We start from the raw sequence: 16,942 nt of genomic DNA, 5'->3' as shown, positions 1-16,942 counted from the left end.
ACTGTCGAACACCACCAGGACCCCCCCCCCCAACTGTCTTCCGGTCAGCCGAAGGCTGACCGGAACATAATTGTTTTGCTGAAAAAAATGACTAAGTCTTTATTTTAATGAAAAAAGGATCATCCATTTACTGAACTACATAGTGTAGTGATCACTCAAACGAGAGCGGGATTCGAACCCCAGCCTCCCACACGGCAGACAGGTGAACAAACCTCTGCGCCACAAATTGGCCACACTTCAGTTTACAAATTGGCCACACTTCAGTTTGTCATCATTGGAAGGTCTTGACGACACACGGTTGTTTCTTTTTAAGGGAAAAATGATTCCCAACTGGGATTCGATCCCCAACTGCCTACATGACAGTCAGGTGAATGAACCTTTACACCATGTATTGGCCACACCTTACCTTGTCGTTTTTGGAAACCCTTGAGTACACACGGTTGCTTCTATTTAAAGCCTGAAAAAGGATAAAACATAGTTGTGTCAGTCCTATGACAAAGTAGAGTGGTGGGTTGGGAACTTAGCTCAATTGGGAGAGTGCCCGCCTACCATACAAAGAGTAGTTGGTTCGAAACCAGCAGTCGTCACTTGTCTTCTCGGCTGAAAAAGAAAAGAACATTGTTGTGTTAGTCATATGACATAGTAGGGAGGTGCTTTAATCGCTTAGCTCAATTGGGAGAGAGCCTACTTACCATGTGAAGGGTAGCTGGTTCAAAGCCTGCATTCGTCATTTGTCAGCTGGAATAGATTCTGAATGTCGGATTTGAACCCAGGACACCACAGTTGTTAAGTTGTGAGGCTAACACACTAACTATATTACAATTTGTCTATATTAGAGATCTCACAGATTTTGAGCGAATTCCCCTTCACAATATAAGACCTTAAAGCACTTGGTTTTCCCAGGCAGTCTCCCATCCAAGTACAAACCAGGCACGAGCCATTTTCAGGGTAGTATACACCCAACCAGGGCATGAAATCCAATATTTTGACTTGCACCTATAATTTTAGCAAAACCAAACTTTTACCTGTTTAGTGCAGATTTTCAAAGCATTTGGCCACAAATTCAGGCTGTTCCAAAATGTTTGACCCCATACGTAGGCCAATAATTTTGAAACAGCTGAGACAGTGGAGCCGGTTCGCGAAGCCTTCCAGTGTGGAAAACCACATTCTTGCCCTTTTCATGAAATTTTTGCTGCCAAGTCCTAATTTGTTTTGTAGTTGGTGCCTTATTTGCAAAATTGTGAAGGACGCACGCTACACTGTCTTCAAGTCCAAGCATACTCTAACATGCAAAATGCCTTTTCTTTAGAAGTGAAGGGCATTTCTTAACCTGAAAAGATAGAAATGTCAAACATTACACATAAAAAAACTTGAAACGTTTCTACACCAGCTGTGACAATTCTCTATTATTTGTCTACAAAATGGGGTCAAACCTTTTGGAACACCTTGTACATCAACGACAGCACGCGAACAAATGAAACGGGTGAACAAAAGTGGCGTTTAAAAGGGAGTGATGAGTGCGTGCAAAAACTGCCAAAGGTTGCAAATGTGTCCTCTTCCAAGCACTTCACTGCATCTCACCAGCATTCCATTACCCACCTTAACCAGTACCGAAACATGACAAATCCAGCCGTTTTGGCACTGGTTTGGCTGGTCCGAGGACCACAAGACGCTGGATTTCCAGGCAGGCAATTTAGAGGAAGTGACATTTTGTGTACATGACGAATTATGGGCCAATTATACCATATTCGAGGCTTCCCAACTCGAAAATGTTTACTGCTTGGGTGTCGTGTACATTATACTACGCCTGAGGTGGCTTGCGTACAGTGCGTTGTTTGATATGTATTATTTGAAAATGAAATCCATGCCTTTTGTTTTTTTAATCAGTCAACCACAGGGGTGAAATAAAATGGATAATTTCACTTTGGGGTTTTGTTGTTTAGCAAATGTTTGTTCAATTTGCCCCTCCCAGTTCAAATGAATTGGACATCGAGATGGGGCCTCCTGACTGTTAATCAACATTTTTCTAAGCCGAAATGTATCTGTGGAAAAAAAAAGGACAGCATGTGAAAATTCATTTTTAAAATTCAAATATTTTTGTCGCCAACTTCAAAAATCAGATTTGCTGGGTTTATCCCTTTTTTATTGTACATTTTTAAGAGTGTACATAGTTTGTTTTTTACCCTTTAAAAATGTTCCTTTTTAGTACTAAACATAAGGGAACAAAACTTAAATAGTTTTAGGAATTAAAAAAAACATTGAATACTACTTTTCCCCTTTTTTTAAAAGTAAAATGAAAAATAAATAGGCTCATAAAAGCTTTGAACAATTTTTAGAAATAATTTGACGGTCAAAACGATTAATGCTGGCGGCCTTAATGAACAGGTGTGGCCTTTGAAAAAGATGAGTGACACCTGTCTAATCTCAACGAGCTAAACTCGGCACAGGAAAAAAAAATGCCTCGATATACTTAAAAAAATAATAATAATAAAAGGGACCACTATGTCGCTGTACAATCTTCATAAGAAGCCATTCAATAAGATAAAGCGGCTTTTTGGAACGTAGTTTATAAAAATAAAATATTTTCCATAATCTTCTGTACATGCTAATAAAAAAAAGAAAACAGAACCGGTGTAACGTACAAGAACACAAAGATATTTACAAGAGGGGGTGAAGACGTGAACGCTAATGAGCTTGTGGCACCCTGGTAAAGCTGTCCAGGACGCCTTTGAGGGCCACAACTTTCTCGTGGACGTCCGGGGGAAGCTTCTCGTTCTCCCCGTACCTAGCGGGAGACGTCGCCGCCGCGTTAGCGCTCGACCGCTGCCGTTTGTCGGCGGCGACGGTGGCTTACCTGGACACGCGGCCCGCGGGGGAGGTGTACACGGTGAGCCCGCCAATCAACCGCAGTTGAGAGCCGTCCAGGAAGTGCAAGCTGAACTCTCCGTCCTTCTCCTGAGGAGAGCGTGACGGCGTGAGGCGTGAGCGGCTCGCTCGGGGGGACGCCGCCGCGCTTCGTCGGCGCTTACCGGGGAGGCGTAGCCCACGTCCTTTAAGATAATTTTCTCGCTGGCGTTTTGCGACCCGTCCCGACACGCCGGGGAGCTTTTGCTCCGGACGGCCGAGCTGAAGACGGAGCTCATCTGCGCCGAGAGAAAATTAAAAAAAGAGCAAAATGTCAAAATGTGAGAAGGTAGGCGTCCCGCTGACGTGAAACTTTGTGGTTTGAGTGACGCCGACGCTCACCGAAGGGGAAACTTGAGGAGGATGGGAGGAAAGTGGTGACGACGGCAAAGGGGTTGGGGGCCTAAAAACAATACAAGTGTGTCAGATTATTAGGATGTCGTAGGGGAGAGGCAAAGAGGCGGTTTTCGGCGTACCTTCCGATGATGATGGGGAAGAAAGTGACTTTATTGGGGCAGCGGCGCTCCTCCTGCTCCATGGCGGCCTCCAGCGACAGGCACAGGGCGTGGCCTCGCTCCGACTGCTGGGCGTAGACGCGGCACTCGGCGCTCAGGCCGCTCAAGCCCGCCTCGCCCTTCACCGTGTACGACTTGCCGCTCTTCTCCACCACGCGGAGCAGCTCCGCCGTTTTGTGGCTCTTGGCGCCTGCGGCGACGATGGCGGAAATGGACGTTATCGATAGCGAGGGGACCGACTATGGACGGAAAAAGCGTGCCGGGAGCTCACCGTCGTAAAAGCGGACCTCCAGGTCGGCGGCGGGCGAGTTCTCCATCAGGATGACCTTGCCGTACGTGGTGTAAAGGCTCACCTTGGGCGTCTTGGACTTGACCAGCTGCACCATCTTGGAGGCGTACTGGTACTTATTCCAGTACTTTTCTGACAAATGGAGAAGACGCTGTTAAAACCGGGGAGGTGAAAGACAATGTGCAGTTGCAGCTCAACAAACGCTGAGCGTGTCAAAATAAAAGCACATCCAGTATGCAGTTAACCTTTCATGGGACAGTATAAGCGCCAACTCACCTGGAAGATCCCCGTAGCTACAAATGAGTGTATTATCTGTTGGGGCGGTTGAGCAGTCGAGCACGGAAAAACTCTTAGCGCCACGGGGCTGGTCAATGGTCACCTGCCAGATAACACATTAATCAGTATCAAAATCAAGTTTTTTTTTCCAGCAATTTACATGAAAAAAAGTCACTGTTTTTGTCCCACCATTTTAACTCGCCATGTTCATTTCGAGAAACAATGTCATGTTCTGAATAAGTTTTGCATTTTGCACGTTGTCAAAACGTTCAATTATTTTGAAGGCCAAGTCTTCACGTCCTTTACATCAAGCAGTGTAGACATACATGCATTAACGATGTCCACAAAACCAAAAACGTGAGAAAAACTTAGCTGTTTGTCTTTATTTCTTTGCAAGAATTAACGATTGAAAAAAGGGAAACTATTTCAAAATGATCTAATATTGAGCCTTATTTTTGCACACGTCACTGATAAATGTCACTTGGACAAAAGCGTCACAAAACGTGAAAATTCTCTTTCCCCCTAATGAAACATAAATAACTCACCATTAAACCATCGGGAGAAATCCGAACCACCTCCTTGACCCTCTCCTGTCCATTGTGGTTCTTGTAGTACTCCATGCACACCTCCCCCGTGTCCAAGATGCTCACCTATTGGTCGAACGCATTTCCTTCAGCAAAGTGAACTCATCCACAATCGCAACACGCTGCCACTTACGACGCTGCTCTTGGTCTTCTGTCTGAAGGGCTTCAATCTGGCGGTGCACAGAGGCGGGACCGTGTCTCTCAATGCTTTTTTTTCCCTGATGGGGGGCAGGCGGGGCGGGGGTTGGTCGCCAAGAGGTCTGAGGTGGGCTCCGGGCACCTCCTCTCCCCGGAAGCCATCTAAGCCAGCGGCGCGGTGGGTGCGCAGGCTGCCGTGGGGGTCGGCCACCCGGCCGGCGGGGGCTTCTTTCCACGAGACGCTTGCCCCGTCGCCGTGCCAACCGATGCCGCTACCTTGAGCGCTCCTGTCGACGGGTCTCCGACTGCCGCCTGAAAAGGAAAAGACTCATTCGCTGACAATATGCTCGGCTACAATCTAACATATTTACATACATATGTTCATTAACATGGATATAAATATGTTCATTAAGATGTGCTCTCCCCTTAATGTGTCACATTTTAGACAGACTTTTCTCAGGGATTATGTTAAAATATCATAAAATGACTTTTCTGCTTCTTCAATGTTCATCTGAGAGTGCAATTGTATTTTAACATACCCTCACATAAGCCATATGAAATGTAAAAAAACTGTGGGTGTGGTTCAAGACCATTGACGACAGTGAATGAGTTCCGTTAGCGCACAAGATTGAAAAGAAACAGAAAGAAAAATAAGATGATTACCTTCATAATTGTGCCAGTCTTTAATTTCCCCCGTATCTCTGTAGTGGGGGTTCGGCGGGTGCGTTTGTGTCGATAAATAGTATGCAGCGCTAAAAAAAAACAAAAACAAAAGGAATCCAATGAATGAACAGTGCTTCTAGTAAAGAAACGGAGGGAGCTTTTACTTGGCAGACTGCTTGACGGGAGGCGAAGATATCCGCCCCTGTTCGGAGAATGTATGAGGAGCGGAGGCCGAGGGGAAGAGGGGTCTCCCGAAGCCCGCCTGGGATTCGTCCGAGTGACACCGGTCCTGCTCCGAAAGACCCCTGAGCGGTCCGGAGGAGCCGTAGCGATCGGACGAGTGGGCTCTACGCAGGAACCCGCCGTGGGGCTGCTCTTCGTAAGGAGCCCCGCCCTCATCGTGGAACCTGTCCAGGGGGTGCCGGCGTCGCTCCGTGCAGCGTTCTCTGTCCTCAAAACGGGTCCGGGGAGGACCGGCGGCGGCGCGGTCCGGGAGGGTCGGGCCGACGACGCGCCGGGTCCTCCGGGTGCTTCTTCCCGACGAGGAGGAGGTGCAGCCCGTGGAGATGGTGTTGATGCCGCTGTCCGTGGAGCCGGAGGCGCCCCGTCCGGGCTCTTTGGCCCCGCCCGGCGCCCTCCGGGTCATGAAAGGATGATCCAGCACCTCCGAGAGGCCGAGCCGATGGGCGGGATCTTTCTGCAGGAGCCGGTGAATGAGGTCCCGGGCCTGCGGGGAGACGTTGGCGGGCATCTCGTAGTGGCCGATGACCACCTTGGACAGCGTGTGCTTGGCCGTGTTGGTGTCGAAGGGGGGGTGGCCCTTGAGGAAGGTGTAGAACATGCACCCCAGGGACCAGATGTCCGACTCCAGGCCGTGAGCGCTGCGCGTGGCCACCTCGGGGGAGATGTAATTGGGGGTCCCGCACATGGTGAAGTGCTTCTCGTTGGGGTGCTCCAGCTGAGTGGCCAGGCCGAAGTCGGCGATCTTCAAGTTCATGTTGTGGGTGAGCAGCAGGTTGGACAAACTTAGATCTCGGTGCAAGATGGAGTGAGTGTGCAAGTAGATCATTCCTTTCACTATCTGATGCATGAAGTGTCTTGCTGAGGAAGGACGGGCGCAAAGAGTAGCGAGCGGTCAGTATGACTCACAGGTGTGTAAACAAAATATGCTTTCACAATGGGAATTCTGACCTTCCTCCTCAGTAAATGGCGCCTTGCGCTCTTTCAGGTAGTTGTGCATCGCCCCATTATGGCACATCTCCAACACCATGTACACGTAGTTATCGTCTTCGAAGCAAGTGTACAGCTGAAAAGCGGGCGAGAAAAATGGAGAATTATACACAGGTAAACACAGGGGGAAAATAAAAAAACATTTCCGATACTTATTTTTACCGAGTAAGCATTAAACAGAACAGAGTACAGTGTGGTGTAACCATGGCGACAATTATCCTAGCACGGTGTCCGTACCTCGAGTATCGAAGGGTGTTTTAAACGGCAGTGAATCTCCACTTCGCTGGTCACGCGCTGGACCATTTTCACTTGGTGCATTGACTTCTTGTCAATCTGAAACCCACAAAATAAGATGTTACCAAAGAGGGAAAAAAAGGTCGTTAACCAAGTCATTCTCACCGTTTTGATGGCAACCTCTAGGCCCGTCTTGATAGACTTGGCCCGGTAAACGCAGCCATACGAGCCTTTGCCCAGGAGGGTGAGGACTTTGAAATCCTGCAGAGAAAACAAACAAGAGCATGAAATGTATATAACAAATAGGCGAGTAAATAACTCATTTCATGCTGATCCAATACAATATAGTTTTTGGGGGGACATTTTATTTTTTAATTTTACAAAATGCTTTTGAACTAAAAACAAAAAAAGGATTAAAAATTGCAATTATTGATTAAAAGGGGTAAATCAGGAAATATAATATACATCTATAATCTTCAGTTGATCTTAAAACAGAAAGTCGGCACTCGACTTCTCGGGCCGCACAAAATGATGTGGCGGGCCAGATTTGGCTCCCGGGCCACCACTTTGACATTTGTACCCTAGTTAAAGACAGTTCATTCCAAGAATGTTGCAATAATAGTGTTATTCTATTTATCTACAGAAAAGTTGCATGTTAAGGCACTATTCTGTTCCTGAATTTGTATAGATGACTGCAAACCGGAGTTAATCATGCAATCTGAACCCAATCAAAAGCCAGCTCCTACACCTGACAAGTTCTATTGTTTTCAAATCCGACTAAAAGAAGAAAATCACGGTACCTCAATATTGATCTCGCGAGTAAAACAGAATCGACATCGATCATCTTTACTCCAGTCGAGAAGCCTGAAATAAGTGCCGTCTCCATCGAGCCGCATGCTGGACACAAGCCGGCTTGCAAGTCGAACCCAGGCGCCCAAACAAATGCAATTGGCAGCACCGGCCAACGACATCTGACGGCATCAGATGTCCAAGCACAAACTACATTTACGCGGCATCTTTCCCGCGACCCAAGCCACTCAAAACCGTCTCCAAGCAGCCAGAATTAACACGGATATTAAACAATACTACCAACAATACAACTCCATTCATCTCAGGGCTAATTCAATCCAATACGCACTTCTATGTAGTGACTCGGTGACATCTAATTCGGTCATTTTAGGCATGTTCCACACAAAAGGAAGGCCATATATATGTTTAAATACATTTTCAGTAGTTTCAATAAGGCATTGGAATAGTTATTTAGGTATAAAGGGTGACGAATGTTTGGAAAAAAAAACTTTCTTTGCTTTGTAGTAGCATCAATAGCTTTGTGGCTAATTTTTGGAGACGCTATTCGGTATATTAGACATAAAAAGGTAATAGATGTCATCGATGTAATTTAATGAGACACTATTCAGTATAATAGACATAACATGTTATGAATGGTCACCTTTGTAATTTTATTTGACCTTAGTTTTCAAGAATTTTGAAAACAACCGCAGCTACATTTAAATGCAGGGAGGGGAAAAAATAGACTAAATGTACAATACATTTCCGAGCAAACCAAACATTGATAAGAGTTCAAGCAAATAAAATATTAATTGTGAATAATTGTAACGGAAAGCAAACCGATTTAAAATTGTTTTGAAATGGAAAATAATGAACTCATTTGGCGTGCGTGTTGCTATTTAACAGTTGAGAACAAAACCCCTCTAATAAGTTCACATCAGACAGTAAAAATCCCCAAATATGACATAAATGGAAGTCTTTGGCCAAAATAAGCGATGAGAAGTGACCAAAACAGTTCGATCTAGTGAGCTTTTGTCAAAGTCGTCGAGTTTTAATAACGATCTGCGCAAACCGAAGCCGCCATCGCGAGCATAACTCACCTCAATTCTATCGCCGATTGGATCGCTCATTGTGCCTTCTTTCGACGTTTTCGACGCATGTAGAAATTGTGATAAGTAATCCGTTCATCCGATAGTCGCCAAGGCGCTTCTCAATGAGCAAAACCCTAACGGCGTTGCGTTCCCCTCAAAAACTTTGCCTTTCTTCCATTTTGAAAATGCGCGCCTGCGTCCGCTTGATGACGTCACATTTTTCAAACGTCCTCTATAGATATCACAGGATATCGCTAGAAGTAGAGTCGACATCGTAAACAAACGGCGGCCATCTTGCATCGGGTGATTTATGACGATTTTTTTGTTCCGCTAAAATACTGGCACCTTGAAAAACTGGGCGGAGCTTGTAGTTTTCAGACTAGGGTTAAATATGGTGCATTTGTCCTTTATGTTCATAGTAACACTAATAATTGCAGCACACCATTGAACAAAGTAGTAGCCCCTGCAATTTTTTCTCATACCTTTTTATATATATATATATATATATATATATATATATATATATATATATATATATATATATATATATATATATTTTTTTTTTTTTTCCCCGAATACGGGATGAATAAAGTTATCCAATCCAATCCAAATATATTACACCAAACCTTCTAGCAGTCCACTGCTTAAAACGCCTCGACAAATCGTGACTTGTTTTCACAGCTGAATGTCTTTATTTTTTTAAACTTGAAATTCTAAATGGAAAATGAACAGGCGGTATTTCTTTGCTTCCTCCAAAAACTATGTTCCCATTAGGAATGCATTCATTCTTACAGCTTGGCTTCCATTAAATATTAAAATAGAATTTGAATTGTGTCCACTTGTTCATTTCGTCCCAAATAAATGACATACAAATATATACTTTAGAATTAGTACTAGCGCACACAAAACAACAGTTTGGTAACAGCTGTCGTCTACTCTAGTTCTGCTGGGTGTCACCTTCTACGATGGAGGACACACACAAAGGCAATGCTTCCTGTCAGGGAATGGTGAAACGTTTCAATCTATCGCATGGTTTCCTCTTTAATCGTCAAAAAAAGCTTTCGAGAACAGAAGCACGTCGTCGCCACGCGCGAGGATGGACAGAAGAGTGCGAGCTGATAATATGGAGATGAACAAAGCCACTAATTCCGCCTGTGTGGCCGACGGGGGATTGAGATGTGGTCCCGGGTAAGTGTGACACTATCCCTACTGTCTACATGGTCGCCAAAGATGGTCCTAGCCATCTTCTTAGTCCACTTCCATCTCCTTGGCTGTGTGTTTGGTGTGCTGACCGCCTTTGGCGTCCCCGGCGCCGTCTTGGCCTTGCTTGGCGGCCGGCCCGTTATCGGGAGCGCCGTTGTTTTGGTCGATCACCTCGTGCGTCTCCGCCGCTGCGGGCTTGGACCTGTTGATCACCGCTGCGCACACGTCCTGGACTTCCTGCGCAAGTAGGGATGGGAACATCTAGGTAACGATTTGCGATGCGAGGCTGCGATACAGAAATTATCAATGCATTCTATAATAATCTATGGTGCAATGAATAAACTGAAAAATAAGATATCATCATTCTGCTCTGAATTTTAATGAGTTTGTGATTAGTAGATAACCAGTTTGAACTGTTCGCGACACGATTGATAACCCTTACCTGTATTTTAGCAATGATATCTGCTACTTTGACGGCTGGATCTTGAGTGACGGCCAGTTTACTCTGTACATTGATCTTGCCGTTCATCCACACCATGCTGTCATTCAAACACTTCTCCACGGTGTTGACATCTTCCACAGCGACATGGAGGTAACGCTCATCCTGTGGAACGTAGAATGTCAACCGATTAACATCGGTGGCAATTCTAGTTGTGTCCTCACCGAGAATAACGAGAACAAGAGCAAAGCCACCTGCGTGGTCTAAAAAGATCACTCACCTTCTGTTTGTAAGCGTCCACAAACTTCATGTAGTATTGTAGCCTCTTGCCAAGCTCCTCAAAAGCCTTTGGCCGGTCTTCGTGCTCTCTGTGTCGTTCTTGAATAGGTTGACCCAAACTCTACAGATAATAAGAAATGTCCCAGTTTCCATTGCGTGATTGGAAATCATTTCAAAACATGAAACATTTCCAAAAGATGGGATTGGAAATTGGTAGATCTACAAAATCAGGTGATCCGGACTCGACAATCAAGAAAAATCTTGGGCATATGATCAATCCACTTGAAATAATGGATCGATAAGAATATTATATTAGTCAAACCTTGAGGGCATCCAGTTTTTCCACATAGACATTTTTGGATTGATCCTCCCCTTCCTCATACAGCCAGTTCTCGGTGTCCTCCAGAAGCAGCGTCAACCTGTTGCTATCCTACGAATCCACGTTCATTGTCTGATTTTGCCAAATATGCAAAAGAAATCAAACAAAACCCGCACTTACTTCCTCAGTGATATACTTTTCGTAGATGCCACAAAGTTTGTTGCGCAGATCGTAGACATATTCTTCCACAGAATTTTTAGCATCATTCGCCTCTTTCACCTGTTTGTCTTGCACGATCATATGTCGCTGTGACCAAAACAAAGACAATATTATACTTTGATTAGAAATACAAATTGACACATGATACAAAACATCTAATTTCATCAGTGTGAATGGACATTCTAGAGTTGGATTACATTTGGGCTTTAAAAACCTTGAAAAATAAATCTGATTTCTATGAAAAAAAGTGCGACCTATAGTTCGGAAAATACAGTAAGCAAATTATGATATATTCTTATGGGAAAGTGTTTTGACATACAAGCCAGGATCTGGAAGGAATTAAATTCGCATGAAAAAGTATACTGTATATTCATCAAAACTTGGTTAAGAGTGGATTCCTTAAAATTTTAAGCAAACTGTCGTCTTGTTCTATAATGAACCTACAAAATCACACAAGGTTGGACCACTGGAAGCGACTCACCTCAAAGTTGACAAAGTTGCAAAGCACCTCGCTGTCAAGCTGTCTAATATTGCTGGCCACAATGGGCAGGTCGGCACTCTTCACCTTGACTTTGGCTTTGCTCCCTGCTTCCGCTGCCGGATCCTGTTTCTCCCCAACAACCTCCTACACCACAAAACTCTCTTATGTGCTTTTGTTTATCAAATGCAAATGTCACTTTTTGGAGTTTTGAATTATGCTATTTTGTCATGACTTGGCTAAAGCCACTATTAAGCCGCATAAGAAACATATAGTAGCTTTCACAAATCAACTCAAGGTACAAATAGGCGATATCTCTCCTTTAAAAAATCTGTATGAAAGTATTATAAAGTAGAAGGTGTTTTGTGGACTGGGGTCCGTTCTACTAACCTTATTGGTGCACGCATTGTCTTCATTTTGCTGGTCTGCTTGGTTTTGCATTTCTTGATCGACCTGCATTTTGATCTGGAGAATATCATTTGTCATGTATAAATCACATTCACTGTATGTCCCTTAAATTATATTTGCTTAAACTGACTGTGCACCAATTTAGTATAAAAGGAAAAATAGAGTATATGTATTTTGTATATGGGAATCGGGTCAGTAGCCAAGGAATGGAATCGATGCAACACTAGCAAAAATTTCAGAATCCGGTAGTGAAATCTCTACCTGCTCCTCAACTCTGCCTTCGTTCTGCAAAATGGGCTCGGCATCCATCTGCACGTCTTCCCCTTCTCCTTTCTGCTTCTCGATTAAAGAGGCACTGGACACGCTAAAGATGCCGTGGACATTAAAACGAACCTTGACCTTCACTTTGGAGCTGTCTCCGTCTGGCTGTGGCACCACATTCTGGACTGAAAAGCACCCTGGAAACAGGAGGGCAAAAATAAAGTCTCCGAACTAGAAATGGATCACTTCGACTCGAGACTTCCGTCCATTTTTCTTACCTATCCTACAGTCGGGATATGGAAGTTCTTGAGGGCAGTTGTAAAAGGCTTCAAGGTCAAAAGGCTCCTTCTTATGAAAGGTGATCACTTTGGAAAAGGGCGCAGCGTGATTCTTACTGAATACCTCACATTCTCTGAAACAAAAAATAAAAACGGGAATTCCATTTGAGATGCGCCATGACCTTTGACATTGTTAACTAGCCATACTGCATATTAGCCGAAACAACCCAATTAAAGGGCCATACATCATTTGTTACTGAAGCCGTCTTCAGTCAAATGATTGGATCAAAACAACACAATACTTATTGTCTGTCCTAAGACCCCAAGTTCTCCTCACCCGAGTCCGTCCTCTGTTGGTGCTTTCCAGCGCAGGGTAATAGGGAAGGGAACAGCATCAGTGATGGAGAACTCCCGAACTTTAAACGCCGGAGACAATATCGCGCACTGCAATCAAAGGGTCGTCAAAAAATGAACGCCCAACCCGAGGTACGTCAGAAAGACAAAATATGGCATCCTCACCTGAAGGGCGGAGCCTCTGGCGACAGCCTCGTCAGCGTTGAGTGTGGTGCTGACGTCTTTGCCGAAGAACTTTGCGATCCGGTCTTTAATGGACGGCATTCTCGTGGCGCCTCCTACGATCTCCACAGAGTAGATGTCGTCTCGGCTCAGCTCTGCCGCGCAACATGCCGACTTATCATTACTGGAGATACGCGAGCGCATGTCATTGGTGGGACGTACGTACTGGAATGTTCCAGGGCGGTCTTCAGCGGCATCTCCACACGCATTAAATACTGGGCGCACATCTCTTCAAAATGGCCCCTACGGATTGAAAAGCAGGTTAAGATGCTGCCAAATGCTAACCTTCGCTACACGAGAACGTCCGTGTCGAGACCTGTTCATCCTGCTGGAAACGTCAATGTCGTTCATGAAGCACTCGATGTTGAGAGGCAGGTCGGAAGAGTTGGCGCTCATGAGCTTCTTGAGCTTCTCGCATTCCTGGTGCAGACGTAGTACGGCCCTGGGGTTGTCTCGCACCAGCAGCTTGTACTTGACTTTGAACTCCTCGCAGAAGTAATTGACCAAGGCTTCGTCAAAATTACGCCCACCCAGGTAAGGGTCGAACGCTGTGGCAAGAACCTGGCGAGCGAGCAAACATGTTAAGGTAAAGCTTCCGGAGGAGAACGCGGCGGGAAGCTACGAACCTTCAATTTGCCTTTGTTGAAAGACGTGATGGCCACCTGATAAGATGAATGTCCCATATCCACAAATACAACATGGCGAGGCTTCTCCTCTGGAGTGGGGAGGTCCTGTTTGTAGATCCCATAAGCTAAAGCAACTGTCCAATGAAACATAATTATTATATTTAACTTTTATTGCTGGCTGATATGGAAAATATATTGTACTACAATATCGGCCTTGATGTATCATGATAATGATATGCCACGTTATAGTATGTATATTGACACTGGAACATGAACATAATAATTTAGATTGCCTTTTTAGTGGCTAATTCTGTGGTGGCTATGTATGTTCACCTTTATTATTTTTAATGCACCATACATTTGTGTCTTATGGCGGTTTATGTCAACAAGCGATTTGCCCCCACTGACCTGCGGTGGTGTCATTTATTAGCCTTAAACAGTTGAGCCCCGCAATTTGCGTTGCATCCAACACGGAGCGCCGTTCACTATCTGTAAAAAAGCAGGGGACCTGTGGTACACGGAGCACAAACAAATGGGTTTCAATGTGTGGAGCTCGTCATTAAAGACTGTAATATTGTTAGCAACGCTCACGGATACTACGCAGTCCACCACAGGTTTCTTTAGAGCGCCCTCGGACGTCTCCTTCAGCTTGCTGAGCAGCATTCCCGTTATTTGCTGCACTGTGAACACTTTATCTTCGTCCAGATAGCGCACCTGGAAAATGTAGTGGAAGTTAAGTACACAAGTGATGGACAGAAAATGTCAATATGATACATAAGAATGAAAAAAAGGAGTTTCTGTTTGTGGCAGTTAGAAATTTTATTTCTCTTATTTCCTTAAAATGCCCTTTTGTTTTACATTACTACATAGAGTAGTAAAAATTAAACAGGGTAGACCGAGAAGATGACCGTTTTTCCATTTTTTATTTTTAACTTGACAATGCAAACAGTTTAGTAATGATATAATTCACCGGAACATACGGTACATCTCATTATTATTATCTCATCATCATATAATTACTCTGTTGATTTTGAAGTGGTGGACTGTTTGGGTGCCGGGGCGATGGCGAAACTGGGAGGCTGCATTTTTATTTATATTTTGTAAGAGTTTGATAAACAATATAAGCTACTTTTGGCACACCGTGTATGTATTTATGTTTTTTTTCTTTTCTGAATAGCTTATCTTTAACTTGGTCAGGAGGGAAATAAACTAAGTCCTCATTTGGTTTTGCACATGTCCACAGAGTGAATCATCATAATTCTGTGTGTTTTTAAAGAACAAACTGACAATGAAAATAGGAGAATCAACTTTTGCAAATCAAATACTTCACCTTAACCCCCGTTGTTCCATCGGGCAATTTATGCAAACTGTAAGGAAGTTTGCTCTTTTCCGCTTGCACAAATGGATCATCAAACGCTCTCCCGTGGAACCTCTTAAAGCCATGAACTGTGTTTTTGAAGTTTGTTACCATCTGGAGGAAACATCATCAGCACAATTGAGTCATTTCCATCGAGTCACTTTGATCAACTATGGAGGTGTCCTTACTTGGCTTTTGGCAGCATTTCCGATGATGCGGTTTTTGGCGGCAAAAGACACACAAGCCCTTGATGAGGATGAATAGAGACAAGCGCATCAGCGGATAAAGTCGATGACAGAGAAATTATCCGGCTGAGGCAAGTGGCCGGCAGAGAACAAATAGACAGAGGAAAGCCACTTTTCTATTCTGAAGATAGATACAGAGAACTTAAAAAACCTGGCGTTATCATTATTCTTTAGGGGAGGGAAATTAACTGGTCCCATAAAATTGTACCTATACAAAAATGATATTCATTTGCTGCCAGTTACCCCGCCTTATCTCAGCTATACAATATTTGAAAAACTGTATTCAATTCATTACAGTAGAACTGCGGAAGTGCAGAATCACTTCATTTGGTACTTCGAAAAAGATAACTAAAAACATGATGCAGGGGGATTGTTGGAATAATGATTCAAACCTTTTAAATCATTATTAGTAATATTTAATTAAAAAAGGAAAAACATCTTTCAACAAACTCTGCCTACAACTTGCAAGGAGAATGCACTGTGGACTAAGACGGCGTCCGTCGCATTGCATCTGCAGGGATATTGACTCTTATGTCACGTTGACATAATGGCAAGTTCCTGGATTTTTTTCCTCAGTTGGAGTAAATAATTAGGGCAGAGTCCATTGGCTATGATAAGATCTGGACCTGAAAATAAGTGAACTAGGTAAAAAGGCCTTCCATCTTGAGCCAAGCAGCATCCCTGAGTGCAACCAGCATCCCACGTCAGAGCGTCGTCATACAAAGCGAACACATTGCGTAACTAAGTCACAACAGGACCGCTTTCCCCCTGGGGCGGGATGACGGATGCATCTCTCTTTTTTAAATTTTATTTCAGGAGTGTCATACTTACGGCGTGCATCTGTCACTGTATTCGTTAGCGATGGTTTCAATACCACCGCTCCTGGCCACGGCGATGTAGCAGTTAAGAAAACCCACATCAATGCCGACTACTGACATGATGGCAGCTCGTATTGACCCTTCGTAGAAACTTATCCTTTTGCACTTGTCACCTTGGAGAATCAAACAATATTACCTTATTCTCGTCACATGCAAAAAAAAGAATGCACGATCCTGAAAATCACCACGTCGGCCAACTACAAGTGCGCTCAGTAAATTACGCGCAGTTATGTAATTCGGTCTGTTTATAGCTAACTCATCCGCCGTAATCCTGAGGGCAACGATGAACATCGGATTCTCCCACTCCGAGGCGACCGTAAACATCACCAAAGGATCTAAGTGCCTGCCGCGTTTAAGCCCCGCCTTTCCGCGTCACCGATTGGCGTACCGTTCCGGTTGCTCTTACGTGATTGGCGCGTGTGGCGATCTTTCACAGAACAGTCTAGAACTCGCTGGAAATGAGACCCTTTAAAACGTCATAATATTGCTTCGATGACGAAAAAAATGAGTGATGTTCAATGTTTTAGAGATTTTTTTTTGTTTGATTCATTGGAGTAGTGTTGCTTTTATGCGCAGTTCACATTATAACTGTAAATAAAAGGTGATGACGTGACTATATATATTTAACCTGTCTACATTGTACCACAGGTGTGGTCTCCTCTA

At 44.2% G+C, this 16,942-nt stretch overlaps 2 protein-coding genes across 3 annotated transcripts; both read right to left on the bottom strand.

Moving 5' to 3' along the window:
• Positions 1 to 2,116: 2,116 nt before the first annotated feature.
• Positions 2,117 to 8,929, bottom strand: plk4 (polo-like kinase 4 (Drosophila)). 2 transcript variants are annotated; one of them, XM_077621134.1, is made up of 15 exons: positions 8,723 to 8,929; positions 6,999 to 7,094; positions 6,837 to 6,932; positions 6,561 to 6,675; positions 5,534 to 6,470; positions 5,370 to 5,458; positions 4,702 to 5,018; positions 4,530 to 4,634; positions 3,985 to 4,087; positions 3,691 to 3,840; positions 3,381 to 3,609; positions 3,247 to 3,307; positions 3,030 to 3,143; positions 2,855 to 2,955; positions 2,117 to 2,785 (listed from the first exon to the last, which is right to left on the bottom strand). In XM_077621134.1, the coding sequence occupies exons 1-15, from the start codon at positions 8,750 to 8,752 to the stop codon at positions 2,686 to 2,688; spliced, it is 2,643 nt and encodes an 880-aa protein (XP_077477260.1). In that variant the 5' UTR covers positions 8,753 to 8,929; the 3' UTR covers positions 2,117 to 2,685. The 2 variants fall into 2 exon arrangements, with proteins under 2 accessions (XP_077477260.1, XP_077477259.1); XM_077621133.1 differs by lacking the exon at positions 8,723 to 8,929 and adding an exon at positions 7,634 to 8,454.
• A 453-nt stretch (positions 8,930 to 9,382) lies between these two features.
• Positions 9,383 to 16,654, bottom strand: hspa4l (heat shock protein 4 like). The gene is made up of 19 exons (XM_077620879.1): positions 16,233 to 16,654; positions 15,345 to 15,402; positions 15,130 to 15,270; positions 14,391 to 14,513; positions 14,208 to 14,307; positions 13,800 to 13,933; positions 13,490 to 13,734; positions 13,340 to 13,416; positions 13,117 to 13,268; positions 12,935 to 13,041; positions 12,598 to 12,731; positions 12,320 to 12,516; positions 12,041 to 12,115; positions 11,654 to 11,797; positions 11,134 to 11,259; positions 10,957 to 11,064; positions 10,636 to 10,755; positions 10,359 to 10,520; positions 9,383 to 10,153 (listed from the first exon to the last, which is right to left on the bottom strand). The coding sequence occupies exons 1-19, from the start codon at positions 16,337 to 16,339 to the stop codon at positions 9,962 to 9,964; spliced, it is 2,502 nt and encodes an 833-aa protein (XP_077477005.1). The 5' UTR covers positions 16,340 to 16,654; the 3' UTR covers positions 9,383 to 9,961.
• Between the last annotated feature and the right edge of the window lie 288 nt (positions 16,655 to 16,942).

This window comes from Stigmatopora argus, chromosome 15 (genome assembly GCF_051989625.1).
Source record: "Stigmatopora argus isolate UIUO_Sarg chromosome 15, RoL_Sarg_1.0, whole genome shotgun sequence".
NCBI lineage: Eukaryota > Metazoa > Chordata > Actinopteri > Syngnathiformes > Syngnathidae > Stigmatopora > Stigmatopora argus.
The sequence above is the reverse complement of the archived record's forward strand: the minus strand, read 5'-3'. Positions and strand labels throughout refer to the sequence as shown.

Coding starts and splice junctions, on each gene's coding strand:
- plk4 (XM_077621133.1), bottom strand. CDS start 7,804: ATGTCGTTGGCCGGTGCTGCCAATTGCATTTGTTTGGGCGCCTGGGTT. Junction 7,095..7,633: donor CTCGCGAGATCAATATTGAG/GTACCGTGATTT, acceptor TTTTCTCTGCAG/GATTTCAAAGTCCTCACCCT. Junction 3,610..3,690: donor GGAGGTCCGCTTTTACGACG/GTGAGCTCCCGG, acceptor TCGTCGCCGCAG/GCGCCAAGAGCCACAAAACG.
- hspa4l (XM_077620879.1), bottom strand. CDS start 16,339: ATGTCAGTAGTCGGCATTGATGTGGGTTTTCTTAACTGCTACATCGCC. Junction 13,934..14,207: donor AATAAATGACACCACCGCAG/GTCAGTGGGGGC, acceptor TTCATTGGACAG/TTGCTTTAGCTTATGGGATC. Junction 11,798..12,040: donor ACAATGCGTGCACCAATAAG/GTTAGTAGAACG, acceptor TTTGTGGTGTAG/GAGGTTGTTGGGGAGAAACA.